Source organism: Sebastes fasciatus, chromosome 13 (genome assembly GCF_043250625.1).
Source record: "Sebastes fasciatus isolate fSebFas1 chromosome 13, fSebFas1.pri, whole genome shotgun sequence".
Lineage (NCBI taxonomy): Eukaryota > Metazoa > Chordata > Actinopteri > Perciformes > Sebastidae > Sebastes > Sebastes fasciatus.
The window spans coordinates 11,543,835-11,571,413 of NC_133807.1; the positions used below are offsets into that span (position 1 = coordinate 11,543,835).

The 27,579-nt window shown below is 37.2% G+C and overlaps 2 protein-coding genes across 3 annotated transcripts in view; both read right to left on the reverse strand.

Annotated features, from left to right (window-relative positions):
- Positions 1–12,585, reverse strand: LOC141780297 (interferon-induced very large GTPase 1-like). The gene is made up of 6 exons (XM_074655457.1): positions 12,441–12,585; positions 10,390–10,513; positions 7,133–7,167; positions 6,786–6,864; positions 6,598–6,635; positions 1–6,490 (listed from the first exon to the last, which is right to left on the reverse strand). The coding sequence occupies exons 2-6, from the start codon at positions 10,472–10,474 to the stop codon at positions 1,697–1,699; spliced, it is 5,031 nt and encodes a 1,676-aa protein (XP_074511558.1). The 5' UTR covers positions 10,475–10,513; positions 12,441–12,585; the 3' UTR covers positions 1–1,696.
- Positions 12,586–19,452: 6,867 nt separating this feature from the next.
- LOC141780300 (interferon-induced very large GTPase 1-like) overlaps positions 19,453–27,579 on the reverse strand; it is a 52,188-nt gene continuing 44,061 nt past the window's right edge. Inside the window, exon 6 of one of the 2 annotated variants that reach the window (XM_074655459.1) lies at positions 19,453–24,886. In XM_074655459.1, the coding sequence (XP_074511560.1) occupies positions 20,012–24,886 (4,875 nt within the window). In that variant the 3' untranslated portion in view covers positions 19,453–20,011. The remainder of the gene's footprint in view (positions 24,887–27,579) is intronic. The other variant, XM_074655460.1, reaches the window with a different exon arrangement.

Below are 27,579 nucleotides of genomic sequence, written 5' to 3' on the forward strand. Positions count from 1 at the left end.
TTTTTCAGTAGATATTATGTTATTTTTATTATAACATGACACATTAACCTCAACAGATTTCTTCTCAACGACTTACAGTACGTTGTTTACATCACATATGGATATTGTAATAGTAAGGAATCAGTGAGATTCTAAATAAAAACAATAAAACTCACACTTGTGTGGCTATAATAACAGATTGATTGAAATGAGATTAACATAACACAGTTTAACACTTCAAATAATACAGAAACATAAAGCATCATTCATTAGCTATGTTTGACATGTTCTTTAACACGATTCAATTTCACATGTAGAGACCGTCGTGGCAAACAAAAAACATTTACATTGGTTACATTGCAACTTATACTTGAATATCATTCTTTGTTACAAACAGGTACATGCTTATTAATAGAAGCCTAATATCTAGCCTAAATCTCCAGACTTTAATCCTTGCATGATATCATTACAGTATCACAACAATCACTTTTAGGTTTTACTTCATTATGCATATACAGTGGAAACCTCTTAAAGTGGCCACATCTGTCAAACTGATCAATATAAGAATATGATTATTCAAACTGTTTTTTTTCTTTATTTCTCATTCAGATTACCATCTAATTGACATTTGTATCTTTATTACATTATGAAATGGAGAGCTTCGCTATTTACTGAATTTTATTGACTGTTTCAAAATACAGTTCAGCTGTTTCAAACGCGGCTCCAACCACAGATGCTTACGTGCACATTTGTTTTCTGTCTCCATCTATGGCAGCCATGACTGTGTTCCCGTTGTTTGAGTAGACTACACAAGGTAGCCTGAGGAACATTAAGTTTCGTTGGCTCGTTTTTAGCGGTTTGTCATTTAAGCTTCGTGGAGACTATGTTTTTCATTGAGAGAAAATTGCTTTCTTTTTCCTGTCATGTCTTTAATGTGCACAAAGCACCAGCCTCAAGTAGACAGCCTAAAGCTGACGGGTTACCGCGAGGCAAAGCATCATGGGAGTAAAGTCTATATAAGCGGTTGATCGCTGTAACCATGATCACTATAAGCTGTTTACACTGTGCTTCATTATGTTTCAGCAGCTGCAAGCACATGAACATCTTAACACAATTCATAAACAAGACATGCACCATGCAAAAATACAATTCTTGTTCGACACGATTTTCAGATTAGATTTTTAGAAATAATACAGGTTAACAAAGAAATATGTCTTCCATTAGTTATTAGTTCAAAACTTGATCATTTCTGACAACATTTGTCTCTCACCCTCTCACAACTCTTTCCATGTTCATTGAAATTCAGAACTTCTAATTCGACATTGTGATTTAATAAGAAATGCAACAATTTAATCAGTCCTCTTTTTCTCTCTGCTTTACCTTCATGGAAATAATTTTCATTTACAGAAATCCTCATTAAACAATGCACTTGAAATGATTATTAATGCATTAAAGATTTTATGACTGACTAAATTCTCCAGGTCGATATTTTTCTTGTGCACTCTTGTTTGAAGTGTTGAATTTTTGTGTGCCTGTCTAATCGCGTGTAGTTTGTAATGATTCATTGACTGTCCACATGGATCACTCAGACAAATTCACCTGTCCATGATAAAATTAACAAAAGTCTGTGAATGTTGCTTTACAGGAATCTGATGAATGAATAACCACGTGAAAACAACTATCAGCCATTAGCTGGGTTGTGGTTGTGTTGGCTCACTCACAGATTGTACATTTCATCCAGACTTTGAATAGCTTCTTCCTTAGTGTGTTTTTTCCACTCGCTGGGAATTTCTCCTTCGCCCTGGAATTTTAACTTATAGTGGTCTTCCAGTTGCTTCTCAAATCGACACACAAACCATGTCCAATATTTCAGCTTAGACTCATCAGGGGTAATTCTCCAGTTAGCATAAAGTGGGCCAGCAGTTCGGTACTGTTTGAAGGGAAAGAACTCTTCGGACTCATGACCAAGGTAAAAAACTCGATCACTTGCAACATTTGTTGTGCAGAAATCAACACACAGATCTTTTGTGTTTTTCCAGTACATACCATTGGCTGCAGAAGATCGATGAAAAGGTACGCTGTGGTCATCAGGACTGTGATTTTCTAGTGTGTTGGTACAAACAGCTGCACAGAATGGACAAGTTACCCAGCAGCTGTTACACAGCTGATCAATGAGGATTTGATCAGGCTTCATCCTGAATTCCTCCATTTTATTCCATGAGAGTTTGCTCACTTCCATCATGACGGATTCAAGACCTTTCTCTATCTCTTCTTTAAGAAAGTCAAATCTGTTTATGTCACTGAAGTTTTGACAACAGATGGTGTCGAATGTTAGCGTATCGTTTAGCAAACTGGAAAATTCCTCCATCCACATGTCTGGGTCTCCTCCCTGGATTCCGACTTTCTCTGTTGCATCAAACAAAGCTTGACTCACAAGATTTTTGATGTCGTCAACATTTTTCTGGAGTATGTTCCGTGCTTTATCTGTGCTGTCTGTGAAGATGTATTTCTGTACTTCCTCTCTTATAAATTCCTCCGCTTGGCTCCTTGGGTGTCGGATGTACGTGATAAAACCATCAAAGTCCTCTTTTTCTGCGAGCGACTTCAACACGTGTTTCTCCAAGTTCAGCCTGTTCCCACTGAATGCTGGGAAACTGCACCTCATCTCTCCAGCGAGATCAATGGCAGTCTTGTTACAGACGGCCTCAACAGTGGAACTCTTCAGGTTCTCACAGATCAGTTCTCCAAGCACAACAGCAGACGAGTTTCCTTTGCAGAAGCTTCTGAAAATGTTGTAATATTGCATTTTCTTGCTTTCTACATAAGCGAGTGCATCGTTGTTCTCTTTGAATTTCTTGTGGGACTCTGAAAGCCATCTTCCTGCTCTGTGAAACACATACAGTATGAGATCAACTGTAAACTCCTTCTTCAGAGCATATTTCCCCTTTGATTCAAATTCAGTCACCTTTTCTTTCACATGGTTGGCCACTTCCTGCAAGAAAGTTGATTTGTAGCCTCTTGTAGCTACAGGTTTGCTCTTGATTGCATCAAGGGACTGTTTTTCAACACCTTCAATGAAGGATCTGATCAGTTGCTGTTCTTCATACTGAAAATACCCCTTAAAGGTATATTTTGCTTTTGTCCAGGTTTCTGAACAACGGTCAAGAATACCTTTTTCTGTGTTACTCAGATCTTGGTGCTTGGTGAGAGATACATAATGAACGTAATCTCCAACCTCTGATATTTTTTTGAATCTGCCACTGCTTTCACATTCAGCTATGAGAGACCATTCAAACCCAATCTCCTGAAGGATAATTGACTGATCTTGTTCATAGTTGATGTCCTCAATAGGTTTTATACCTGCAGTTAGTTCACGAACCCAGCCACTCCAAACAGAGTTGAAGTGCTTTTTAAGTTCCTCTTCATCTTTTGCCTTGTCCTTTAACTGATGAGCGAGCTCTTTGCTCTTTTGTAGCAGCTTGTTCTCAAACTCTGTCTTCTTATCATCTAGCTTTTTACAAGCGTTCTTCTGCTGGATGACTTCATCCAGTCTTCTTTTAACTGCTCTCACTTGCTCATCCTGAAACTCCTTGATTTTGCTTTCGAATCGTCCTCGCCACTGAACCAACATTTCTTTGTCTCTGTCATCATCAAAGTATGTTGTCATTGCTTTTGTGATTTCTCCATAGGTTTTCCTGATTTCTTTATGAAGATAATTGAACTCGACCTTGTCAAGTTTTCCATTTTCAATTTGGGTATGAAGCCCATTCTCAATGGTCAACATGTTGCTCCTCAGATCCCAGGTCCAGTTCGCGTATTGGATCTCAAGTTTTCTGTATACTGCAATTTCAAGTGTGTTTTTGAAACTGAAAACAAACTGTTCGTTCATCAGGGCTTTCCACAGGTCCTGGATTTTGCTTTTGAACTGTGAGAGAGTAATCCCAGCAGACTGGGAAGCTTTAGAGAGGATGATGGTCTTCAGCTCTTGGACGCTCTCACTATAACCTGGATTTGGAGGAGCCATAGGTGGACTTCCCTCCCATAGTTGGGCAAAGTATTTCACATCTTTCTGCACATCAAATGCAATGACGTCACTGAAACACTCAGCATCACAAACCTCCTCTTTGGCTGCTAGTGAGGCCATCTTGTCCAGTTTTTCTTGCAGCCGTCTCTTTCCGTCCATGTTTTTCTCTGCAGCTGCAATATCTGTAACATTCTGGTGAACGAACACACAACTTGGAGAAAGTTTGATTTTCTTCATCCTCATGAAAGCCTGAACAACAATCTGCAGAACATCTTGCATCTCAGCTGGATTCTCTCCAAAGATGTTGATCAGTGTCATGTTTCCCAGACCAACAACAAATGTTGCCAGTTCATTGTCGTGCTGAAGAGTGGCGTTACCTTCCAACTCAAGAGCACGCAGTCCTTCCGTGTCCACCACTAGGATGTAGTCAAACTGAAACTTTTTCTTGATCTCCTCTGACACTTTGACCAGCTGCATGAAGGCCCCCTTGGTGCACCTGCCAGCACTCACTGCAAACTGTAACCCAAACATGGCATTCAGCATTGTTGATTTTCCACTGCTCTGTACGCCCAAAACTGACAAAACAAAAACTCTCTTGTCGCCCAGTTTCTTGATGACTTCATCTAAAAGACTAGAGATCCATGTTAAAGGTACGTGACCTGCATCACCATCCATCAGCTCCATTGGGTGTCCTGATATCATCAGCTCTGCAGCCAGCTCCGGGTATTTAGACCAGTCAGTCTGTACCATCTTTGTTTGTTTCTGCAGAGATGCATGGGCTTCATAGATCTGTCCCATTTCTCTAAAGATGTGCTCCAAGCCAAAAGTTGCTGACTGTAGTTTGGTTGATATTTCATCAAGCTCAGTTTGCTTTCTTTTTAACAGATCAGATTTGTCATGCTTCTTCTTCAAAGCCAAGACTTCAGTCCACTTTTCATCATAGTTTTGGAGAATTGAAGAGAGATCGTCTGTGGAGAGGGCATCTATTAAGACCTGAGTCCATTTCAGGAAATAGACTTTGTCTGTTGATGGCAAAGATGAGAGGCTTTCAATGAACAACTTCATCGGTTCACTGCAGGAAGCAGTGTGTTGTTTTTGTCGTATTTGGTTTAATTTCTGTTGCTTTTCACATTTCTCCTTCTCAATGTGTCCTTTCAGGTGATACAGTTCTTTGTTTATTTTGCACCACTCATGCCACAGCTGGCCTTGACAAGGGAGAAATGTATCTTTGATCTTTGAAACATCCATCCCCTGAAGCAAGTTCACTACTTTCATAGCAGCAGATTTTCCTTTTTGACAGGCTTCATCATCTTCATCCACTCTGATTCCAGAGACCTCAGCCATTGTTTCAAGCTGGAAGGATGCATGTGGTCCAGACAAACCTTTTCCAATGATTTTTCTCAGTTCTTCAGAAACATCCGAATGGCTTCTGTCCTTCAGACCCACTTTGTATTTTCCCTCTTTGATCGGAACAGCACCACAATCGTTATCAGCAATGAGAATAATGAGAGGCTTCGGAGACTTGAGAAGGTCTGAGATAACTGCAGTACTTTGTTTACCTCTTTCCAGAGTTGGTACGAGAACAACATTGACTGAAGATCTGTCAGTCAGTATGTCACGCTGTTTTTCAATCGACAGAGCATCACCATGAAGATTACAGAAGGCAATGCAGTCAGTGAAGGCATCATTGGGTTTTCCAGCAGGGCAGTACCAGGCAATCTCTGCCACACCATCCATCAGATGTCGAGACTTGGTGCTACCTGGGCAGTTTCTGTGGAAGAAGGTGTTGTGACGGTCGTTGATCAAAGAGTTCATCAGCTGAGATTTAGACAGAGATAGTGAACCCAGGCGGAGAAATGACACCATGGGTGTCTTAGCTTTGCAGATGGGCATACTCTTCATGGTGACAATGTTTGAATTGTCTTTGATTTCAGTTATCTTCCATGTTTTTCTTATTTGTCTGAATGTCCACAGAGGACAGCCAATATCCATTGTGACTGGGTCAGGAACAAGAAAAGGTAAGGCGTACTGACATTGTGATAGCTTTGTAATCATGTTCTGCTTAAAGAAGCTGTCTGAGCAGTGAAATACTGCCATTTGAACATCCATTGGATGCACGTGAGTCTTGAGTTTTGATTGGTCAAACTCTACACTGGCGTTAAAAAGAGCATCCAAGTCATCGTCATCTGTGTCAACGGTGTCAAACACTGGAACAGGATTTGAATGGCTCACCTCAGGACTGTCTTGTTTTACAGGAATATATCTGGCTCTGTAGTCTAACATCATCAACCTCTGAAGAAAAGTAAGAGCGAGATCTTTCTCAGATGTGTCATGGTCCTGTTTCACAGGTGGACCTACTTTAAGAAAATCTGCTGGTGACAACTTCTTTTGACGTTTGTCTTGAAGGTGAAGTCTGCCAAGCAGTGTTTCAGCTTCTCTTTGATATTGTTTCTTCTTGTTGATCTCTTCAGAAATCTCCGCTGACTGCTGTAAATAAGTAAATAAACATGTACTGTATGTAGAAAATGATAATGTCACACAATGGGATATAAAGTAAATAGTCTTTAAGATCTTGTGAATTTGGAGTTTCTTACCTTATCCATGTTCCCACTCGTATCCATATCTAAGTTACCTGAAGGACAGCAATGAACCAGAGGGACTGATCAACCAATATGTTTTTCTAATGTTCATTGCAAGTTATTTTGAATGTTGAAAGCTATAATTAGCTCTATCTTTGACAGTTTGGGGTTATCCTACATTAAAATATTCCTTAAAATGTTACCTTTCTTCTTGGTTGCAGATGATACAGTCTTGATTTCAGACTTTCCCCCTGTGCTGTCACCAGTCTTCTGCGAGTCGCACTAAGAAAACATGGGATTTTATATAACCTTTACAGTAGTTCACCTGGTTAGAGCATTTGAGATTAAGAATGTTTTCAGTAATAATTGAAAACAGCAACAAGATAAATGTACCATCACTCAGTAACACACAGTGGTGCACCAATTCAATAAAGGTATACAAAAAATAAAAGCAAGGTAAAACAATATGCTCATTTCCAAATTTCAAATAAATATGGGTAGTTTTAGAAAATGCATGCTGTTCTATAACCATGATCCCTATTGAGCTTACCTTGATTTCAGCTGCATCCACCTCCATATCTTCTACTGCAGCATAATGAAAGAAAAAAGCAGATTGCACAAGATCAAGGTTTAGAAATAACACTATTGGTTAACCATCTTACTTTCATTGTATTTGCAATGTGTCTTTGTTAAATTCCATTAATTTCTGCAAATGATTTTACATAATATCTGTCATAATAACATAATATTTTACATAATATCACCCTCTTCAGGTCAGAAAAAGACATTGAAGTTTTACTGCAAAAAGAAAATATTAAAATAATCTAGAAATTGTGTTTGTTTAGTTTTTTTTGTCTTTTTGCACGTTGGGTTGTATGACTTTACAAAGACATTTTTGGTAAGTTATGCGATGAGATTGATTTTTATGTGTTTTTGGTTGTACTGTGATATTAGAGACTTGACAGTTGCAGGATGACGCCTATAAATTGTACAGGGCCCTCATAACCTAATGAATTAATCTGACATGATTGGTAATATAAAGACACCCCAAACCATTTAGGTAAAGTTAAAAAAGATGACTTGGTTTTCATAATGATGTCTCATTCAATCTTTCACATCCTGTAAGCAAACCTTGGAACCACCCTGTTCAGCAACATTGATCACTAAATAGGTATAAAAAAAAGTGTTCTTTCCCCAGAAATGAATGATTAATTTTTATTTATTCAACTGGAGAATCAAGATTTGTGCATTAAAACCTATTAACCTAAAGCTATTGTTTTTTATGTTTCAGAACAATTATTACTACTATACTCTCATGCTCAAATATCTGCTTGCTTTAAAAGATTCAAAATCAAAGCTTTGATGTATTTCCAATTTAAGTTCTGTCCGCATTATCTTTATGAAGCAGTATAGGTGTACAGGAGGACAGAACCTGCCAAAATCAAAAGTAAATAAATGAGTCGATAAATAAATAAATATGCCAGTAAATGTAGCAAAAATATAAAAAAATAAATGTAGACATTCATTAATTGATAAAATGTGACATGAATTGATATTTCTTTTTTAATTTAACTTTGTACTAATTCCCCTATATACTCTTGTATTTAATTTTCCTGATTATTTATTTATTTTATCAACTTTTAAATCTATTTATTTTTGTATTTATTCTTTTATTTTAGATGTATTTATTAATTATTAAATTGTATGTATTCATTTATGTATATTTGTATTTACTTATTTATTTTGTTCTGCATGATTTTCCCTTTGCATTTTCCCTCATAGTTATTCATCCAAACTTATATATTTCTGTATTCTTTTCTTTATACATTTCATATGCATTTCTGCTTCATTATGCAAATGAGGGGGCTGTCATTCAACATGTGTCATGGGGTCAGAGTGCATAGATCAATTATATGATAGTTATCATTTGCACACGGATAGCAGTCGGAGCAGCAGCAGGAATGAAGACTGGAGTTGGAGCAGACAGCGTTAGTTAGTTAGCTAGCATATAGAGTTCTACAGGAATGAGTACTAAAACCCGGAAATGGTTCTCTCGTCTGGAAGTCAATGGTTTTTTTTAATGGGTTTTTAGTTAGATGCCTGAAATAAGGTTTTTTTTTTTTAAATTTAAATTTTTTTTTGTGTGTCTTAGGAAAGGCGGTTGCTAACAGCAGTGGCTAAATGAGACTACAAAACATCATCACGCCAACTCGTCCAGATTTACAGCCTCGTTGTGTAAACTCGCGCTCATGCTGTAGTTCCTTTATAGCCTAACGTTAGCTTTTTACTCCTGGCGATTGCATTCACACTTCAAAAATCATAAAAGTGGTGTTCATTTGTGAAGATTATTTTACAGAACAAAATGTGTTAGTATTATAAATGTGTGTTTGCCACAGAGCTTATTTTCAGCAATAATCCAAAACCCAATGGAAAAATCCCATTGGCTTTTTGTCAAGGGAACCCAAGGCGATGCTATTATCCTGGTTGGCCAACAAAAATACGTCATCACTGCAGCACTCTATAGTCAATTTATGCTCTGTGATCTCGATCAACCAATAGGTGAAAAGTTGACCCCATGACCCACGTTGAATGACAGCCTTCTAATTTGCATAATAAAAAAGAAATGCATGAAGAAATGTAGAAAGAAAAGAATACATAAATAAATAAGTCAGGGGAAATAAATGGGGTGGAAATGCAAAGGGAAAATAATCCACAAATAAATAAATACAATTTAATAATTAGTAAATACATTGAAAAGTAAAGTTACGATAAAAATAAATAAAAAATGAATACATTTAAAAGTTAAAAATAAATAAATAAATAAAAGGGAAAATTTAGAGTAGAGTAGTAGAGTAGATTTATTTTTTATTATTATTTAAATATCCGGTCATTTATTAAATCTAGATTTTGTCAGGTTCTTCCATAGGTGTAATCTGTGAATGCACATTCAGGATTAAAACCTCACTTGTTTGATTTTGCTGAAACACTGAGGTATTGATCCTCTCTTCTTTGTGGGATTTGTGGTCCAGGTGCTCTTTCTTCCCTCTATTTTCACCACACATCACTCCACTGTAGCCGTGGTGACCATTTTCAGAGACCATGACGTCTATTTTTTCCAGCAGAGCTATTATCTCTCTTTCATCCATCATACTTTTCGTACATGTGTGATATCTTTTTTCAACAAAACTGCTGTTGGCGTTCAGGTCGGTCAATGCACCTTCACATTTTTCATCTGACTCATGAGTCACAACTGTCATTACATAAGCAAGTAATTCTTTCCCAAAAGCTTTTTCTAACCACTGCACTCCTGAACTGTAATGGCTGCTATGTAGACCATGCGGTACCAGTAAGAGAAAGGCATGGATTTCCTGATTCAATGGGAATTTGTCAATATTTTGTAGACCAAGCATGTTAATGACAGAGATGTGCCGACCACACAAATCATACAGTTTGGTTGAAAACTGTTCCACATTTGTTTGCTCGTCATGGTCAATTAAGATGTTTTTTGATCCAATCTCAATAGAATTTGCGTCACCAATTAACACAAGTGTGAGTTCAGGTATCACTGAAATAAAATAAACAGAGAACAACATCACTATGTAACACTGCAGTAATCAATGAAGCAGCATTGTTAAAGTTATACGGAGTTCACACAAACTCAATGACAAAATAAAAGTATATAATTAATTCTCACATTCACATGATTAGTTTGATATGTTTTAATACTTCCTCAGTGTTTGAAACTCAACTGAAACATAATCTATAAAATGAATGTTACTGTACATCAATTCTTGTTTCAAATATTACCTGTCTCATTGGCTGCAGATGGTACAGACTTGGTTACAGACAGTCCTCCTCCTGCTGCTGTGTTGTCATCGTTGTCTTCATCCATTTTATCTGCTCTTCATCTTTACAGAGTCGTGCTGTAGGCCTATGACGAAACAAATGAGACAAATACAACATACACTATTACTGCAAAGGCACATTACCATTCACGCTGATTGAGCTAATTATTTGAGAGGATAAATAAAAGCACTAAATCTTGCACATAAAACATTTTGTGGAACATCCTGATGATTTTGCTGCTGGTGGAATGTTGCAGATATTGCATTTTTTCCTGCATTAATTTCTTTATATTTAGTCATAAATATAATTTCAATTTTAGTAGTATCTTTACCAAGTAACATTGAAACACCCCATTCCACCATAAATTGAATTATCTTTACTTCGGTAAAAACACAAAATTCAGGTGCCAGGTGACAATTCAAAATATAATGTAATATAATGCAGTCAGGCTCTCAGGCATTCTGTATAACTTTAAAATATGTATTCTCCTGTACAGAAGATCAACTTGAGTCAACACACACATAGGTATGATTTACACTTCCATCCTCTTTTATGTCTTCTTTGGGGGAAGTAACCTCTTTAAATGTAGCCTACATGTGGCACCTATTCACATCAATGATAAATTAATTTTAATTAATTAATTTTAATTAATTTATAAACCCCTGGACTTTAACAGTTCATATGTGTTTAAGCAATATTTCTGCTCATGTTCAAAAACGTTCTGCACATTCAAATTATATCCCACATATCTGTGTTCTTTGAGATTTCGAGAATAAAGTCAGAATATTTTGAGAAAAATGTTGTAAAAATGAGGATAAAGTCATGAATTTAAAGAAAAAAAGTCATCATTTTAGAAATAAAGTTAATTTAACTAAAGCTCAGTCATGATGACGTGAAAGGCCGCCAGAATCTAACAGAGCAAAGGTGTGTGTATAAGGGAGGGGGAAACAGAGACAGCGACACAGAGCTGCAGGTCAGAGGAAAGACGTCACACTGCAGTGAACTTTGTACAAGTCTATATAACTTTAAGTACCCTATGGACTCTCAGGAAATGATAAAACATGCCCGTATGACTTGAAGCAACCTTTTCTATTATTCCCGAAATATCACAACTTTTTTTTTTCTTGTAATATTATGACTTAATTGTGTGTGTGTGTGTGTGTGTGTGTATACATACATACACACATAGACATACATATATTATATATATAATATATAAAATGTATATACAGTATATATTCTATATATATACATTTATACATGTATTTATAACATATATATATATATATATACACATACACATATATATTTATATATAATATATATGTATGTATATATGTATATATATATATATATATTTATATATATATATATATATATATATATATTTATATACATACACACACACACACACAATTATGTCATAATATTATATATATAATGTATTTAAAATATATATTTACACTTATTAAGTGAGCTTATATCTCAGGTAAAAATGTAATAAGTTTTCACAAATCTGAAACTGTGTATTAAAGAATATTTAGCCTCTCTGGGATAATCTCGTCCAGATTTGACAAGTCTAAGTGTAGCGGTTTTTGATCTGGACCTGGTCCAATGTGGTCTAGATGTAAAAAAACAAACCAAAAAAAGAATCGAAATCTCCTTTTTTTTTATTTCCACAAATAGAATAAAGTTTTCACGAATTTGAAAGTGGGTTTCAGACAGCGTTTTATGCTTCACCTTAAATGTCTAACACGCTTTCACAACAGTAACAGGTGCAAAAAACGGACAAGGTTTGTTTTAGGGTTTCAAGTGTGTGTGTGTGTGTGTGTGTGTGTGTGTGTGTGTGTGTGTGTGTGTGTGCAAGAACTCTTAAATAAAAGTCTTCCACACAAGTCAGAGCAGCAAACACCTATCGAGAAATATCACTATATCAAACTGAAGTTGTTATAAAAACTCTACATGCTCAGATTTTAAGTATGGACACAAAACAGAACATAGTTTAAACTCACCTTTTGTTCCGTGTCTCTTGAGCTCTGCCTGGTCTGTGTGGATGAGGCTGCTTTGTCCTCACTCTATATATAGAGACCTGATTCTGGGTCTGCCTCTCACAAACCCCTCCCTCCTGCTCTTAACAGATCTGATGTGGTGTGATAGGGTTACGGAGCTGAGAAACTCTGTATGCACATGACTTGTAAATCAGTGATGAGAAACGTGAAAGTGAAAGTAAGACTGCCTCAACTCATGATTTACCCGAAACCACGTGACTTCAGGGAAAGTGGTGTATAGGTTCATGGTGGAAATGTTAAAGCTCAAACAACTGTCAACACTGAACATAACTAAATGTAGTAGCCTCTCTAACAATGTATGTTTATTCACAGCTCTATGGAGCTGAGAAACTCTGCATGCACATTACATGTAAATCAGCAGTGGTGTCAATGCCATTTACTCAAGTAGTTTACTTAAGTACAAGTTTGAAGTACTTGTACTTTACTTGAGTATTTCCATTTTATGTTACTTTATACTTTTACTCCACTACATCTCAGAAGCAAATATTTTACTTTTTACTCTACTACACTTATTTGACAGTATTAATTACATTTTATTAAATACTATGAAGATTCAGATTCTCAATACAAATAATAAACCAGCTAATACATTTTGATGTATTATTGAGTAATTATTAAGTATATAAAGTAGCTCCACATTTACCAGCTGCAACATTAAACTATCAATAAATACAATCCAATAATATAACATATATTATTCTGCATGATGAGGACTTTTACTTTCGGTACTTTAAGTATATTTTGATGCTAATACTTTTGTACTTTTACTTAAGTAACATTTAGAATGCAGGACTTTTACTTGTAACTGAGTATTTTTATGCTGTGGTAAAGATCGGAGTACTTCTTCCACCACTGTCAATCAGTGATGACAAGAGTAAAAGTGAAAGTAAGACAGCTAAATCAGTGATAATTAGTTTTGTGATTATTGATTTAGCTGCTTTACTTTGTGTGAAAGTGAAAGCAAGAGAGCTCTATTTCCCCTAAACCTTGTGACTTGGAGGAAAACAACAATGACCCTTAGAGGTCACTCTACTCAAACACTGCCAAGCACATACTGCTGTCAACGCTGAACACTTGCTATTTGCAGAGCAAGAGCTACAACAACAGTTCACGTTTGTTTTTTAGAAAGGCATAAAGTATTTACCAAATTAATCCAAAAAAGGACAGAGACATTGATTCAGTCTCAAGTTTTCAGTTTTAATTTAAACTGCTCCTGATGATAGTTTTTTCAAAAACAAAACAACAACAAATAATGACTGTAATAAATAAACAAATAAATATAAAAAATATATAAATAAACAAAAAAAAAACAGAAATGGTTGTATAATAACTTTGTGTACACAAAGAAATGGTGGTTAAAGTTGTATTCAATAAAGACTCATAATAACAAGGTTAAGCTGGGCTCAGACTACAGGAGTTTCAAGCTTCTCCTGTAGTCTGAATAATGATTCTTACATCCCACAGGAGATGTAAGACAAGGGGAGTAAAGAAGGGTGGTTTAGTCAGTTTGAGGAGCACTGGACAGCTGGAGGTAATACAATCTGCCTCTGCTTTTGAGAGGGAAAGTGTAGGAGACGAGACACCAAAAATAGCCAGCAGGGGGCATGAATGAACTGTTCTACCGAGACAGGAGATTTTGCTGCATCACCAGAACATGTGAGCATGACTGGCTGGCTGGGGTTGATTTTCAGCGGTTGCATGCAGAGCTCACCTCAGGAAACAGTTTTGACAGTTTTTGATTTGTCCAGTGACTACAGTGTAGTATTTTATATTGCATAAAACATTGTTGGATGCAAATAGAATAAGTGTGGACTCTTTCAAAAATATGGTATACAGACTTGCATTCATTTAGCTCCTTTCTAGTTTTCCGACCACTCAAAGCGTTTTACACTACATGTCAGCATTCACCCATTCACACACACATTCATACACTGATGGCAGAGGCTGACATGCAAGGTGCCAACCTGCCCATCAGGATCTAATCTGAATAAAGTAGAATGCTAAAGACTATCTGAAATGTTTCCCAGTCAGCTTTAAAAGACATAAGACTGAAATGTAGCTTCTGTTTAGGCTTATTACATATGATAGAAATTATGCCATTAAGAGATGAAGTGTGCTCTAAAATACAATCACAGAGGATACAGCAGGGACCTGAAGGAGCATTTTGTGCACAAATTCTCAAATTTGTAAGTAGCGAAAGAAATAGTTTTTAGATCATTTAAATTTTTCACAGAGATCGCAAAATAAAAAAAAATCCATCGAAATGGAGATGGGATGAAATAATACTGCTTCATTTATTTTAAAATGATTTGAGGATGAAAATCAGGATACACTGAAATTATATCATTGTGTCTTCTGTTAATGGAAAACTTGATCCCCTGCTATTTGCTTATCAGCCAGACAAAGCCGTGGAGGACGCTAAACGTCTTAAACTGGACACTGTATAAGCATCTAGAAAAACCTGGAGCTCATGTAAGACTTTTATTCGAGGACTTTTCCTCTGCTTTTAACAAAATGCAGCCTCACATCTTGAATGAGAGACTTGCCTCTTATTTTAATCTCCCAGACCGGCTTCTCATGCTGATTCAAAATGTTCTTACTGTGAGGGTCCAGCAGGTTTTCGTGAATGAACAAATGTCCAAAATATCCGTATAAAACACAGGTTCACCTCAGAGTTGTGTGTTGTCACCCCTCCTATTTATCATGTACACCGACGGCTGCAGGTCTTCTCAGGAGAACAGGCTTCTTGTTTTCTGATGACACTGTCCTCCTGTCTTTACTTCAAGGCTCAGAGTCTGATCATGGTCCTGCATTACCTGAGATTGTTAAATGGTGCGATGATAATTATCTTCACCTCAATGTTTCCACAACAAAGGAAATGATCATTGACTTCAGACACAATACTGAACACAAAGTTAGTCTCATACACGGTGAAGATGTTCAGATTGTGGAGTCGTATAAATACCTTGGAACTGTGTTTGATTGTAAACTTAGGCTTCATATTAATACGGAGTCTATCGTCAAACGAGGTCAACAGAAAGTCTTTGTTGAGGAAGCTGAACTCTTTTAATGTCAGTGAGAGAATCTTAAGTAACTTTTATTGTTCTTTTATCGAAAGTCTTTTAACCTTTTCTTTTATTTGTTGGTTCAGTGGCTTAACCATTAAGGACAAGAACAGCCTGTAAAGCATTGTTAAGGTTTGCTCCAAGATTACTGGAGTCAAACAAAGAGACCTATGTTCCCTCTGGGAGAATCAGGTGGTAAAGAAGGCAAAGAATATTATCAGCCAACCTCTTCATGTTCTGTCTCACGACTTCTCATTGATGCCTTCAGGTCGCTGTTATCAAGCACCTCTGAGGAGAACTAACCGTTACTTCAAATCTTTTCTTCCTTCTGCTATCAGGTTATTAAACTCAGACGGTGGTCATTTCATGTGAGATTTTTAATGATAAATCATGCAACAATGTCTATTATCCATTTGTTTTCTCTTTTTATCCATTTAATCCTATTTATTCTATTTTATTAACTTATCTGCTGTCCTTCACCGACCTCTCTTTTTTCATTTTTTTTGATGTGTGCTTGACATAACCTTTTGGATGTTGTCCGTGTGTTTATGATGGGTAAGCAGTAAATGAATTGCCCTTCTTGGGATCAATAAAAATGTCTGAATCTGAATCTGAATCTGAATAGATAAGTACATTTAGGAAGGAAATTCATCTGTATGGAATTAATACGACCTGCAACTGACAATGGTAGGCCTAATGACATCCAGCGGTTTAGACTGCACTTCACCTGGTCCATAAGAGTAAGAGAGTTAGCTGCAAAGAGATTAGAACATTTATTAGTTACATTAATGCCTAGTAAGTAAATAGGTGAGTCATTTTTAGAGGAAGTGAGGAAAAGAGATATTTACGCGCTGCCTCATTGATCGGAAATAATTCACTTTTCTGCAAATTTAGTTTATATAGCTTGTCGGGACGGAGGCTAAATAACGCTAAACGATAAATTTAGGCTGAATTTTGGCAAGGGAAAACTGGCGTGGCCATTTTTAAATGGGTCCCTTGACCTCTGACCTCTAGATATCTGAAGGAAAATGGATTCTATGGGTACCCACGAGTCTCCCCTTTACAGACATGCCATGATTATGCTAATCCCATTCAGTTTTTATCATAATGTTCTAAGCCCTTAGAAACTTTCACAATTTATTTGAATCAATTAATTAATTCATGTTTATTTCTGATTTATGACTAGCACAACTTGACACACAGTGCTGAGCTGCATCTCAAATGAATCTTCAGTTTTCCTTCTTTCAGATGATGACAACCACTTCTATGTGACATCTACTGCTGACCTGCTATCTCCCCCTAAAGACCCCCTACCCTTACCCTGATATTCTTACCCTAACCCTTACCGATCTCACTCCTCATGCCTAAGCCTAACCAACCCAACCACTGAAGGCATCGAGTACTAGCAAGATTGTCTGTCTGTTATCGGATATTGTTAGCGCGATATCTCAAAAAGGTATAAACAGATTTTAACATGGGCCAGGGATGATACTGAGGGAACATGGAGATGAGGGAACATAGAGCCTAATTTGGACGGGAAAAAATTCCTAGGTGCTGAGGGAACATAGGCCTGACCCCGAGTGGTTCCAGACCAATCATAGCTTACCATCTTCTTCCTTTGTTTTACAAAGGAGCTCTATTTCCCCTAAACCTTGTGACTTGGAGGAAAACAACAATTGTTCCCCCTTGCAGCACCAACAGCATCATTCTTCCTTTGCTTAGCCATATTTACAGTCGTGCATGGAGGAGCCTCTGTGCTCCTATTGGTCAACATTTGGAACGTGAATGTGAAAGGAAATTAAGAATAAAAAAGGATGAATTGACTATGACTAAAACTAAGATGAACTTTTGATCACAGGACTAAGACTAAATCTAAAAATACTTGACAAAATTAACATTATTTGTGATTTTGGGTCACATAAATAAAATGCACTTGATTTAGTATGTGGCAGATCTTAGACATATTTTGAGATTGGGTCAAGAGAAAATCTGGTCTTCTCATAATGCTCATTAATGACAGATGAGGCATAAACTCCATTGACTGATTTATTACAGAAAAAGAAAATATCCCATTTTTTTCCATAAAGACAGATATTCCTGTTAGTAATTATGAATATCAATATACTGTAGCAATGACAAGAGTCTAATAAATCAAACAACAAAAACAATTCCAATATTGGCAGTAGTAAAAAGTAACTGTAATAAGATCATTTAAAAAGAGATAATATAAGTAATAAGTATAAAAATGGTTGAATACTCCAACAAATTCATAAAGATAAAGCATTGTTCATCAGATTCTTGAAGAAAAAAACATACAAAATAGTATGATTAATCTGTTTGTGTAAAAATGATTTTCAGATGAGTTGCACAACAAATATCTAAATGGTTAACAATAAAAAAAAATTCCATTCTTTCTTTTTTACATAATGTCAACTTCTCACAACTCTTTCCCTTTTCGTGTAACTCAACAAGTTTCAAATACAAGTTTCATACATTTTCATAATCAACACTTCATTAATTCAATGTCAGGACATCCACCTCATAGCTAATTCTTAATCTATTGAGAAATTCTTTCAAAACCCTTCAAAAGATAGTTTACAAAAAATACAATTACAGAGATATTTATATACAACTTTAATCAAAACTACAAAACTTGTGTTGCCTGTTATGATGCATTTTAATGAGATCTGTATTATAGAAAAAAAAAAGTGAAAATTAAAATTACAACCAATTATGGTTGCCATTTCTTATTTCGAATGAATTAAACTATGTACACGTCTGTCAACATGCCTCAGCTTAACATCCTACATCTTTATTTGCTCTTTAAACTGTGAGAAGAACATTTCATGCATCTTGCATTAAAAATACACATCTTTGGATGAATGAAGATTATACTTCTCAGAACTCATTTTGCACCTTGATCAACCTTTTTTTAGAAAAGCAAACAACTTACAGTTTCATGTCATTTCTGTTTGATGAGATTTTCACATAAAAGTAAAAATGTAACAACAAAAGTCAAATCATATCTTACATTCCCGTTTTTAGAGGAATGAAAATGTCTCCATAATATCTGAAAACCTAGAAACTTCTTCATTCCTTCTTTTGAAAAATGTCCTTTAAATATTCAAAGAAAAAAAAATCATGCATCTTAATCATCTTGTAAAATAATCATAATAAAAATATTTCTAATTAAAGAAAAACCTATGATGAATTCTGATCGTTCTCGTACTTTTTACAGTCGTCATTTAATGGCTAACAAACACGTCATTTGTAATTACACATGTTCTCCTTTGCTACTGCTTAATGTTTTACTGCAACTCAATCTCTAAACATAAAATAATTAAAATACTATTGATTAAATTATAAACAGGTACTGTTTCAGTCATTTTTGAAAGGATTCATCCTCATCATTGATATTGTTGCACTCCTTCAATCAAATCAAAAATGATTTCTTTTGAACAGTTAAAAACACTTTGGGCTTCTGTTACTTTGAGTAGAGCTTGGTTGTTTCTGGTTCACTCACAGGTTGTACATTTCATCCAGACTATCAATAGCTTCTTGTTTACTGTGGTCTCTCCACTCACTGGGAATTTCTCCTCTGCCCTGGAATTTTTTTTTATAATGGTCTTCCAGTTGCTTTTGAAATCGACATACAAACCATTTCCAGTATGTCAGCTTTGATGCATCAGGAGTAATCTCCCATGAAGCATACTCTTCTCCAGCAGTTTGATACAGTTTATAAGGAATGCGCTCATCTGAATCACTATGAGGATGGAAACTTCTATCACTTGCAACTGATGTTGTACAGAAATCAATGAACACTTCCACTGTGCCTCTAGTGTGCCATCCCTTGATCCCAGCAGGGCGATGAAATGGGACATTGTGTTTGTCAGGACTGTGATCTTTCAGTGTGTTGGTACAAACAGCTGCACAGAATGGGCATGTTACCCAGCAGCAGTTACACAGCTGAGCAATGAGGATTTGATCAGGCTTCATCCTGAATTCCTTCATCTTATCCAATGAGAGGCTGCTCATCTTCTTTATGACGGATTCAAAACCTTTCTCTATCTCTTCTTTAAGAAAGTCAAAACTGTTTATGTCACTGAAGTACCTTCATGGCAACAATTTTCATTCACAGAAATCCTCATTAAACAATGCACTTGAAATGATTATTAATATATTATAGATTTTATGACTGACTAAATTCTCCGGGGTCGATATTTTTCTTGTGCACTCTTGTTTGAAGTGTTACATTTTTGTGTGCCTGTCTAATCGCGTGTAGTTTGTAATGATTCATTGACTGTCCACATGGATCACTCAGACAAATCCACCTGTCCATGATCAAATTAACAAAATTCTGTGAATGTTGCTTTACAGGAATCTGATGAATGAATAACCACGTGAAAACAACTATCAGCCATTAGCTGGGTTGTGGTTGTGTTGGCTCACTCACAGATTGTACATTTCATCCAGACTTTGAATAGCTTCTTCCTTAGTGTGTTTTTTCCACTCGCTGGGAATTTCTCCTCTACCCTGGAATTTTAACTCATAGTGGTCTTCCAGTTGCTTCTCAAATCGACACACAAACCATGTCCAATATTTCAGCTTAGACTCATCAGGGGTAATTCTCCAGTTAGCATAACGTGGGCCAGCAGTTCGGTACTGTTTGTAGGGAATTGACTTTTCTGACTCATGACCAGGGTAAAAAGCGTAATCACTTGCAACATCTGTTGTGCAGAAATCAATAGACAGTTTTTTTGTGTTTTTCCAGTACATACCATTGGCTGCAGAAGATCGATGAAAAGGTACGCTGTGGTCATCAGGACTGTGATCTTTCAGTGTATTGGTACAAACAGCTGCACAGAATGGACATGTTACCCAGCAGCAGTCACACAGCTGATCAATGAGGATTTGATCAGGCTTCATCCTGAATTCCTCCATTTTATTCCATGAGAGTTTGCTCACTTCCATCATGACGGATTTAAGACCTTTCTCTATCTCTTCTTTAAGAAAGTCAAATCTGTTTATGTCACTGAAGTTTTGACAACAGATGGTGTCGAATGTTAGCGTATCGTTTAGCAAACTGGAAAATTCCTCCATCCACATGTTCAGGTCTCCTCTCTGGGTTTTGACTTCCTCTGTTGCAGTAAATAAAGCTCGACTCACAAGATTGTTGATGTCTTCAACATTTTTCTTTAGTATGTTCTGGGCTTTATCTGTGCTGTCTGTGTAGATATATTTATGTACTTCCTCCTTTATGAAAGTCTCAACTTGTCTCCTTGGGTGTCGGATGTACGTGATAAAACCATCAAAGTCCTCTTTCTCTGCGAGTGACTTCAACACGTGTTTCTCCAAGTTCAGCCTGTTCTCACTGAATGCTGGGAAACTGCCCTTCATCTCTCCAGCGAGATCAATGGCAGTCTTGTTACAGACGACTTCAACAGTGGAACTCTTCAGTTTCTCACAGATCAGTTCTCCAAGCACAACAGCAGACGAGTTTCCTTTGCAGAAGCTTCTGAAGATGTTGTAATATTGCATTTTCTGGATTTCTACATAAGCGAGTGCATCGTTGTTCCCTTTGAATTTCTTGTGGGACTCTGAAAGCCAACTCCCTGCTCTGTGAAACACATACAGTACGAGATCAACTGTAAACTCCTTCTTCAGAGCATATTTCCTCTTTGATTCAAATTCAGTCACCTTTTCTTTCACATGTTTGGCCACTTCCTGCAAGAAAGTTGATTTGTAGCCTCTTGTAGCTACAGGTTTGCTCTTGATTGCATCAAGGGACTGTTTTTCAACATCATCAATGAAGGATCTGATCAGTTTCTGTTCTTCATGTGATAACAAACTCCTTGATGTATGTTTTTCAATTTGTTGTGTTGACCCAAATCCAAGTTTTGTTGTGAAAGACACCCATGCCTTTGACCATGAATAACTTCCTTTCCCTTTTGTGTTTGTGTTTTCCCTCTCATAATTTTTTGATTGTTGGCTTGTATCTAAGAAATCTTGGTGCTTGGTGAGAGATACATAATAACTGTAATCTCCAACCTCTGATATTTTTTTGTAGCTGCCACTGCTTTTGGATTCATTTACAAGACACCATTCAACACCAAGCTCCTGAAGGATAGTTGACTGATCATCTTCATAGTTGATGTCCTCAATAGGTTTTATACCTGCAGTTAGTTCAAGAACCCAGCCACTCCAAACAGAGTCAAAGTGCTTTTTAAGTTCCTCTTCATCTTTTGCCTTGTCCTTTAACTCATGAGCGAGCTCTTTGCTCTTTTGTAGCAGCGTGTTCTCAAACTCTGTCTTCTTATCATCTAGCTTTTTACAAGCGTTCTTCTGCTGGATAACTTCATCCAGTCTTTTTTTAACTGCTCTCACTTGCTCATCATGAAACTCCTTGATTTTGCTTTCGAATCGTCCTCGCCACTGAACCAACATTTCTTTATCTCTGTCATCATCAAAGTATGTTGTCATTGCTTTTGTGATTTCTCCATAGGTTTTGTTAATTTCTTTATGAAGATAATTGAGCTCGACTTTGCCAAGTTTTCCATTTTCAATTTGGGTATGAAGCCCATTCTCAATGGTCAACATGTTGCTCCTCAGGGCCCAGGTCCAGTTCCCATACTGGATCTCAAGTTTTCTGTACACTGCAATTTCAAGTGTGTTTTTGAAACTGAAAACAAAGTGTTCATTCATCAGGGCTTTCCACAGGTCCTGGATTTTGCTTTTGAACTGTGAGAGAGTAATCCCAGCAGACTGGGACGCTTTAGAGAGGATGATGGTCTTCAGCTCTTGGACGCTCGCACTATAACCTGGATTTGGAGGAGCCATAGGTGGACTTCCCTCCCATAGCTGGGCAAAGTATTTCACATCTTTCTGCACATCAAATGCAATGACATCACTGAAGCACCTAGCATCACAAACCTCCTCTTTGGCTGCTAGTGAGGCCATCTTGTCCAGTTTTTCTTGCAGCCGTCTCTTTCCATCCATGTTTTTCTCTGCAGCTGCAATATCTGTAACATTCTGGTGAACGAACACACAACTTGGAGAAAGTTTAATTTTCTTCATCCTCATGAAAGCCTGAACAACAATCTGCAGAATATCTTGCATGTCAGCTGGATTCTCTCCAAAGATGTTGATCAGTGTCATGTTTCCCAGACCAACAACAAATGTTGCCAGTTCATTGTCGTGCTGAAGAGTGGCGTTACCTTCCAACTCAAGAGCACGCAGTCCTTCCGTGTCCACCACTAGGACGTAGTCAAACTGATAGTCTTTCTTGATCTCCTCTGACATTTTGACCAGCTGCATGAAGGCCCCCTTGGTGCACCTGCCAGCACTCACTGCAAACTGTAACCCAAACATGGCATTCAGCATTGTTGATTTTCCACTGCTCTGTACGCCCAAAACTGACAAAACAAAAACTCTCTTGTCGCCCAGTTTCTTAATGACTTTATCTAAAAGACTAGAGATCCATGTTAAAGGAACGTGACCTGCATCACCATCCATCAGCTCCATTGGGTGTCCTGATATCATCAGCTCTGCAGCCAGCTCTGGGTATTTAGACCAGTCAGTCTGTACCATCTTTGTTTGTTTCTGCAGAGATGCATGGGCTTCATAGATCTGTCCCATTTCTCTAAAGATGTGCTCCAAGCCAAAAGTTGCTGACTGTAGTTTTGTTGATATTTCATCAAGCTCAGTTTGCTTTGTGTTTAACACATCAGATTTATCATGCTTCTTCTTCAAAGCCAAGACTTCAGTCCACTTTTCATCATAGTTTTGGAGAATTGAAGAGAGATCGTCTGTGGAGAGGGCATCTATTAAGATCTGAGTCCATTTCAGGAAATAGACTTTGTCTGTTGATGGCAAAGATGAGAGGCTTTCAATGAACAACTTCATCGGTTCACTGCAGGAAGCAGTGTGTTGTTTTTGTCGTATTTTGTTTAATTTCTGATGCTTTTCACATTTCTCCTTCTCAATGTTTCCTTTCAGGTGATACAGTTCTTTGTTTATTTTGCACCACTCATGCCACAGTTGGCCTTGACAAGGGAGAAATGTATCTTTGATTTTTGAAACATCCATCCCCTGAAGCAAGTTCACTACTTTCATAGCAGCAGATTTTCCTTTTTGGCAGGCTTCATCATCTTCATCCACTCTGATTCCAGAGACCTCAGTCATGGTTTCAAGCTGGAAGGATGCATGTGGTCCAGACAAAATGTTTCCAATGATTTTTTTCAGTTCTTCAGAAACATCCGAATGGCTTCTGTCCTTTAGACCCACTTTGTATTTTCCCCTTTTTGTCTCAACAGCACCACAATCATTATCAGCAATGAGAATAATGAGAGGCTTTGGAGACTTCCAAAGGGCTGAGATAACTGTAGTACCTTTATCATCTTTTTCCAAAGTTGGAACAAGAACAACATTGACTGAAGATCTGTCAGTCAGTATGTCACGCTGTTTTTCAATCGACAGAGCATCACCATGAAGATTACAGAAGGCAATGCAGTCAGTGAAGGCATCATTGGGTTTTCCAGCAGGGCAGTACCAGGCAATCTCTGCCACACCATCCATCAGATGTCGAGACTTGGTGCTACCTGGGCAGTTTCTGTGGAAGAAGGTGTTGTGACGGTCGTTGATCAAAGAGTTCATCAGCTGAGATTTAGACAGAGATAGTGAACCCAGGCGGAGAAATGACACCATGGGTGTCTCGGCTTTGCAGATGGGCATACTCTTCATGGTGACAATGTTTGAATTGTCTTTGATTTCAGTTATCTTCCATGTTTTTCTTATTTGTCTGAATGTCCACAGAGGACAGCCAATATCCATTGTGACTGGGTCAGGAACAAGCAAAGGTAAGGCGTACTGACATTGTGATAGCTTTGTAATCATGTTCTGCTTAAAGAAGCTGTCTGAGCAGTGAAATACTGCCATTTGAACATCCATTGGATGCACATGAGTCTTGAGTTTTGATTGGTCAAAGTCTACACTGGTGCTGTAAAGAGCATCCAAGTCATCGTCATCTGTGTCAACAGTGTCAAACACTGGAACAGGATTTGAATGGCTCACCTCAGGTCTGTCTTGTTTTACAGGAATATATCTGGCTCTGTAGTCTAACATCATCAACCTCTGAAGAAAAGTAAGAGCGAGCTCTTTCTCAGATGTGACATGGTCCTGTTTCACAGGTGGACCTACTTTAAGAAAGTCTGCTGGTGACAACTTCTGTTGTTCTTTGTCTTGAAGGTGAAGTCTGCCAAGCAGTGTTTCAGCTTCTCTTTGATATTGTTTCTTCCTGTTGATCTCTTCAGAAATCTCCACTGATTGCTGTAAATAAGTAAATAAACATTTAGGACTGTCAATCAATTAAAATATTTAATCCTGATTAATCACATGATTTTCCATAGTTAATCGCAATTAATTGCAAATTAATCGCACATTTATCTGTTCAAAATGTACCTTAAAGATACTGTTTGTAACTTCTTTTACGTACAAACTGGGTCGGTGTCTCATGCACGCTCACGTGTGGCTACGCTGTTCCAACACAAACTACACGGAAGCACCAAAACCGCAAAGTTATATCTAGGGAAGCCCGTCTTGCAAAACAGTGTCATCTCTTCCTGCTCCAGCCCCCTGACCATGGCCAGAGAAACAGGGGAGACCGTAACCCTGCTCCAGTTGATGCTGCTCTGCTCCTCTGCCTGCCTGCTTGCCTTCACTCACACACCGCGCTCGTTCTCACTCGCTCCACCTCTCACGTGCATGCGCGCACACTAAACACTGCAGAAGACGGGAGTCTGATGCAGGACAACACAGTATCAGCATCGATTCATGGAGAGACCTTCGTCTGGTCAGCTAACATTACTGCCAAGCAGCTGAAATATAGAGTGATATTGTAGTTTTAGCTGACATGTGTCGCCTCAATGCTTTGACCGATGCTCGTTCATGTCTATGAAGAGCGAGCACAAGCGCGGACAGGACGCTGTCCTTCGTTGACTTAAAGGCCACATGTGTCGCTGTTAACAAGCAATTTCTGATTCTTACATAGTGTCCCTTTAAGGAAGATTTGTCAATTATTTAATACTCTTATTAACATGGGAGTGGGCAAATATGCTAATATATGTATATATTCATTATTAGAAATCAATTAACAACATAAAACTATGACAAATATTGTCCAGAAACCCTCACAGGTACTGCATTTAGCATAAAAAATATGCTCAAATTGTAATAGGGCAAACTCAACATTCAACAACAGCTGTCAGTGTGCTGACTTGACTATGACTTGCCCAAAACGGCATGTGACTAGCATAAAGTGGGCATGTCTGTAAAGGGGAGACTCGTGGGTACCCATAGAACACATTTTCATTCACATATCCCTCACATACTGGCCATGCCAGTTTTTCCCCTCAGTTGTTCCCCTCAGTTGTGTTAATGTGTTAACGAAATTTGTTGCATTAAAATTAATTAGCGTTAACTCGTTATTATCGTGTTTTATTCTTAGGTATTGTCTTATTTATTGTAGTATTTATCAACTGTACTATTTATAGATTTTAAGGGCTGAGAGAGAGCCAGGGTAAAATGCATTTCATTGCATTTCACTGTACACTGTACTTTTAAATGCATATGACAAATAAACTTGAAACTTGAAACTTGAAACTTAACTTCGACAGCCCTAAAATAAACACATTGTATATAGAAAATGATAATGTCACACAATGGGATATAAAGTAACTAGTCATAAAAATCTCATGCAAAAATTAAATTTTGAGTTTCTCACCTTATCGTTGTTTCCACTCGTATCCATATCTAAGGTACCTGCAGTAGAATAATGAACTGTATTATAAGAGGGTCAGATCAATGTACTTGTAAACCAATATATTTTTCTTTCTATTAATAATGTTCATTTTAAAGAATTTTAAATGTCATCAACTGAATTGGCTCTATTCTTGATTTTTTTTCCTGTTATTGTAGTATTCATTAAAACATTACCTTTCTCAGTGGTTGCAGATTGTACAGGCTTGATTTCAGATTCTCCTCCTATTGTTATGTCATCATCATTCTTTGAGTGTTCAACATCACCAGGTTCATTCACTGGATCATACTAAGAAAACAAATAATTTCATTTAACATCAGGTTCAAATCATGAGAGAAGATCAACAACACACAATAGTAGACCAATTCAGAGAACAACAGCAAAATAAAAGCAATGGTAAACAGTATGCACTAAATGCAAGCAGGGTAATATTTTAGTGAGAACAAAGTAAACTCTTCTGCAAGTATTTTCAACTCATCCATGTGTCCAACCAGATGGTTCATGGAGTCAAACTCTGTTCAAGTCTAAACTGACAATGCAAACAGCTCCAATCTTCAGCTAAAACTTGACCTGAAAAATAGGCATCATTAAAAAAGACACTGCTGTATGACAATGACTACTGAGGACCAAAATATCTCACCTTTACCTCTGTTTCAGCTGCACTCTCCTCCAGCTCGTCTCCTGCAGGGTAATGTAACAACAAGCAGATTGTAGAATCAAGCATTAAAATAAAAGGTTTCGGGTCAGTTAACCATTCCAAGTTTATAAGATTTATCTGCATAGTTTCTTTGTATATATTAAAAAGGGCATTGTTCAACATGATGTATGTCCTCTACACCAAATAGACATAATATGTTTTTTATTTTGATTATAATTATCCAGATTTTGCAGAAATGCAATACAACAATAAATGAAAATGTAATTCTCACGTTCTTTGGTAACTGTTGAAACGGTCTGAGATGATGAACTTGTGTCCTTCTCTGCATCACTCTCCTCCATGGACCGCTCACTCATGTTACTGCTGCTTTCATTGCTGAGCTCTTTAACTCCATCAGCCTCTCCTGTTGAAGGGCCAAAGCCAACACATATCAGTTAGTTGAGGTAGTTTTTTATATTAATATATATATATTTCTTTCTATTATTTTCATATATGGTATGTTTAGTCACCATATTTACTACTGACAAAATTATATAATATATATTA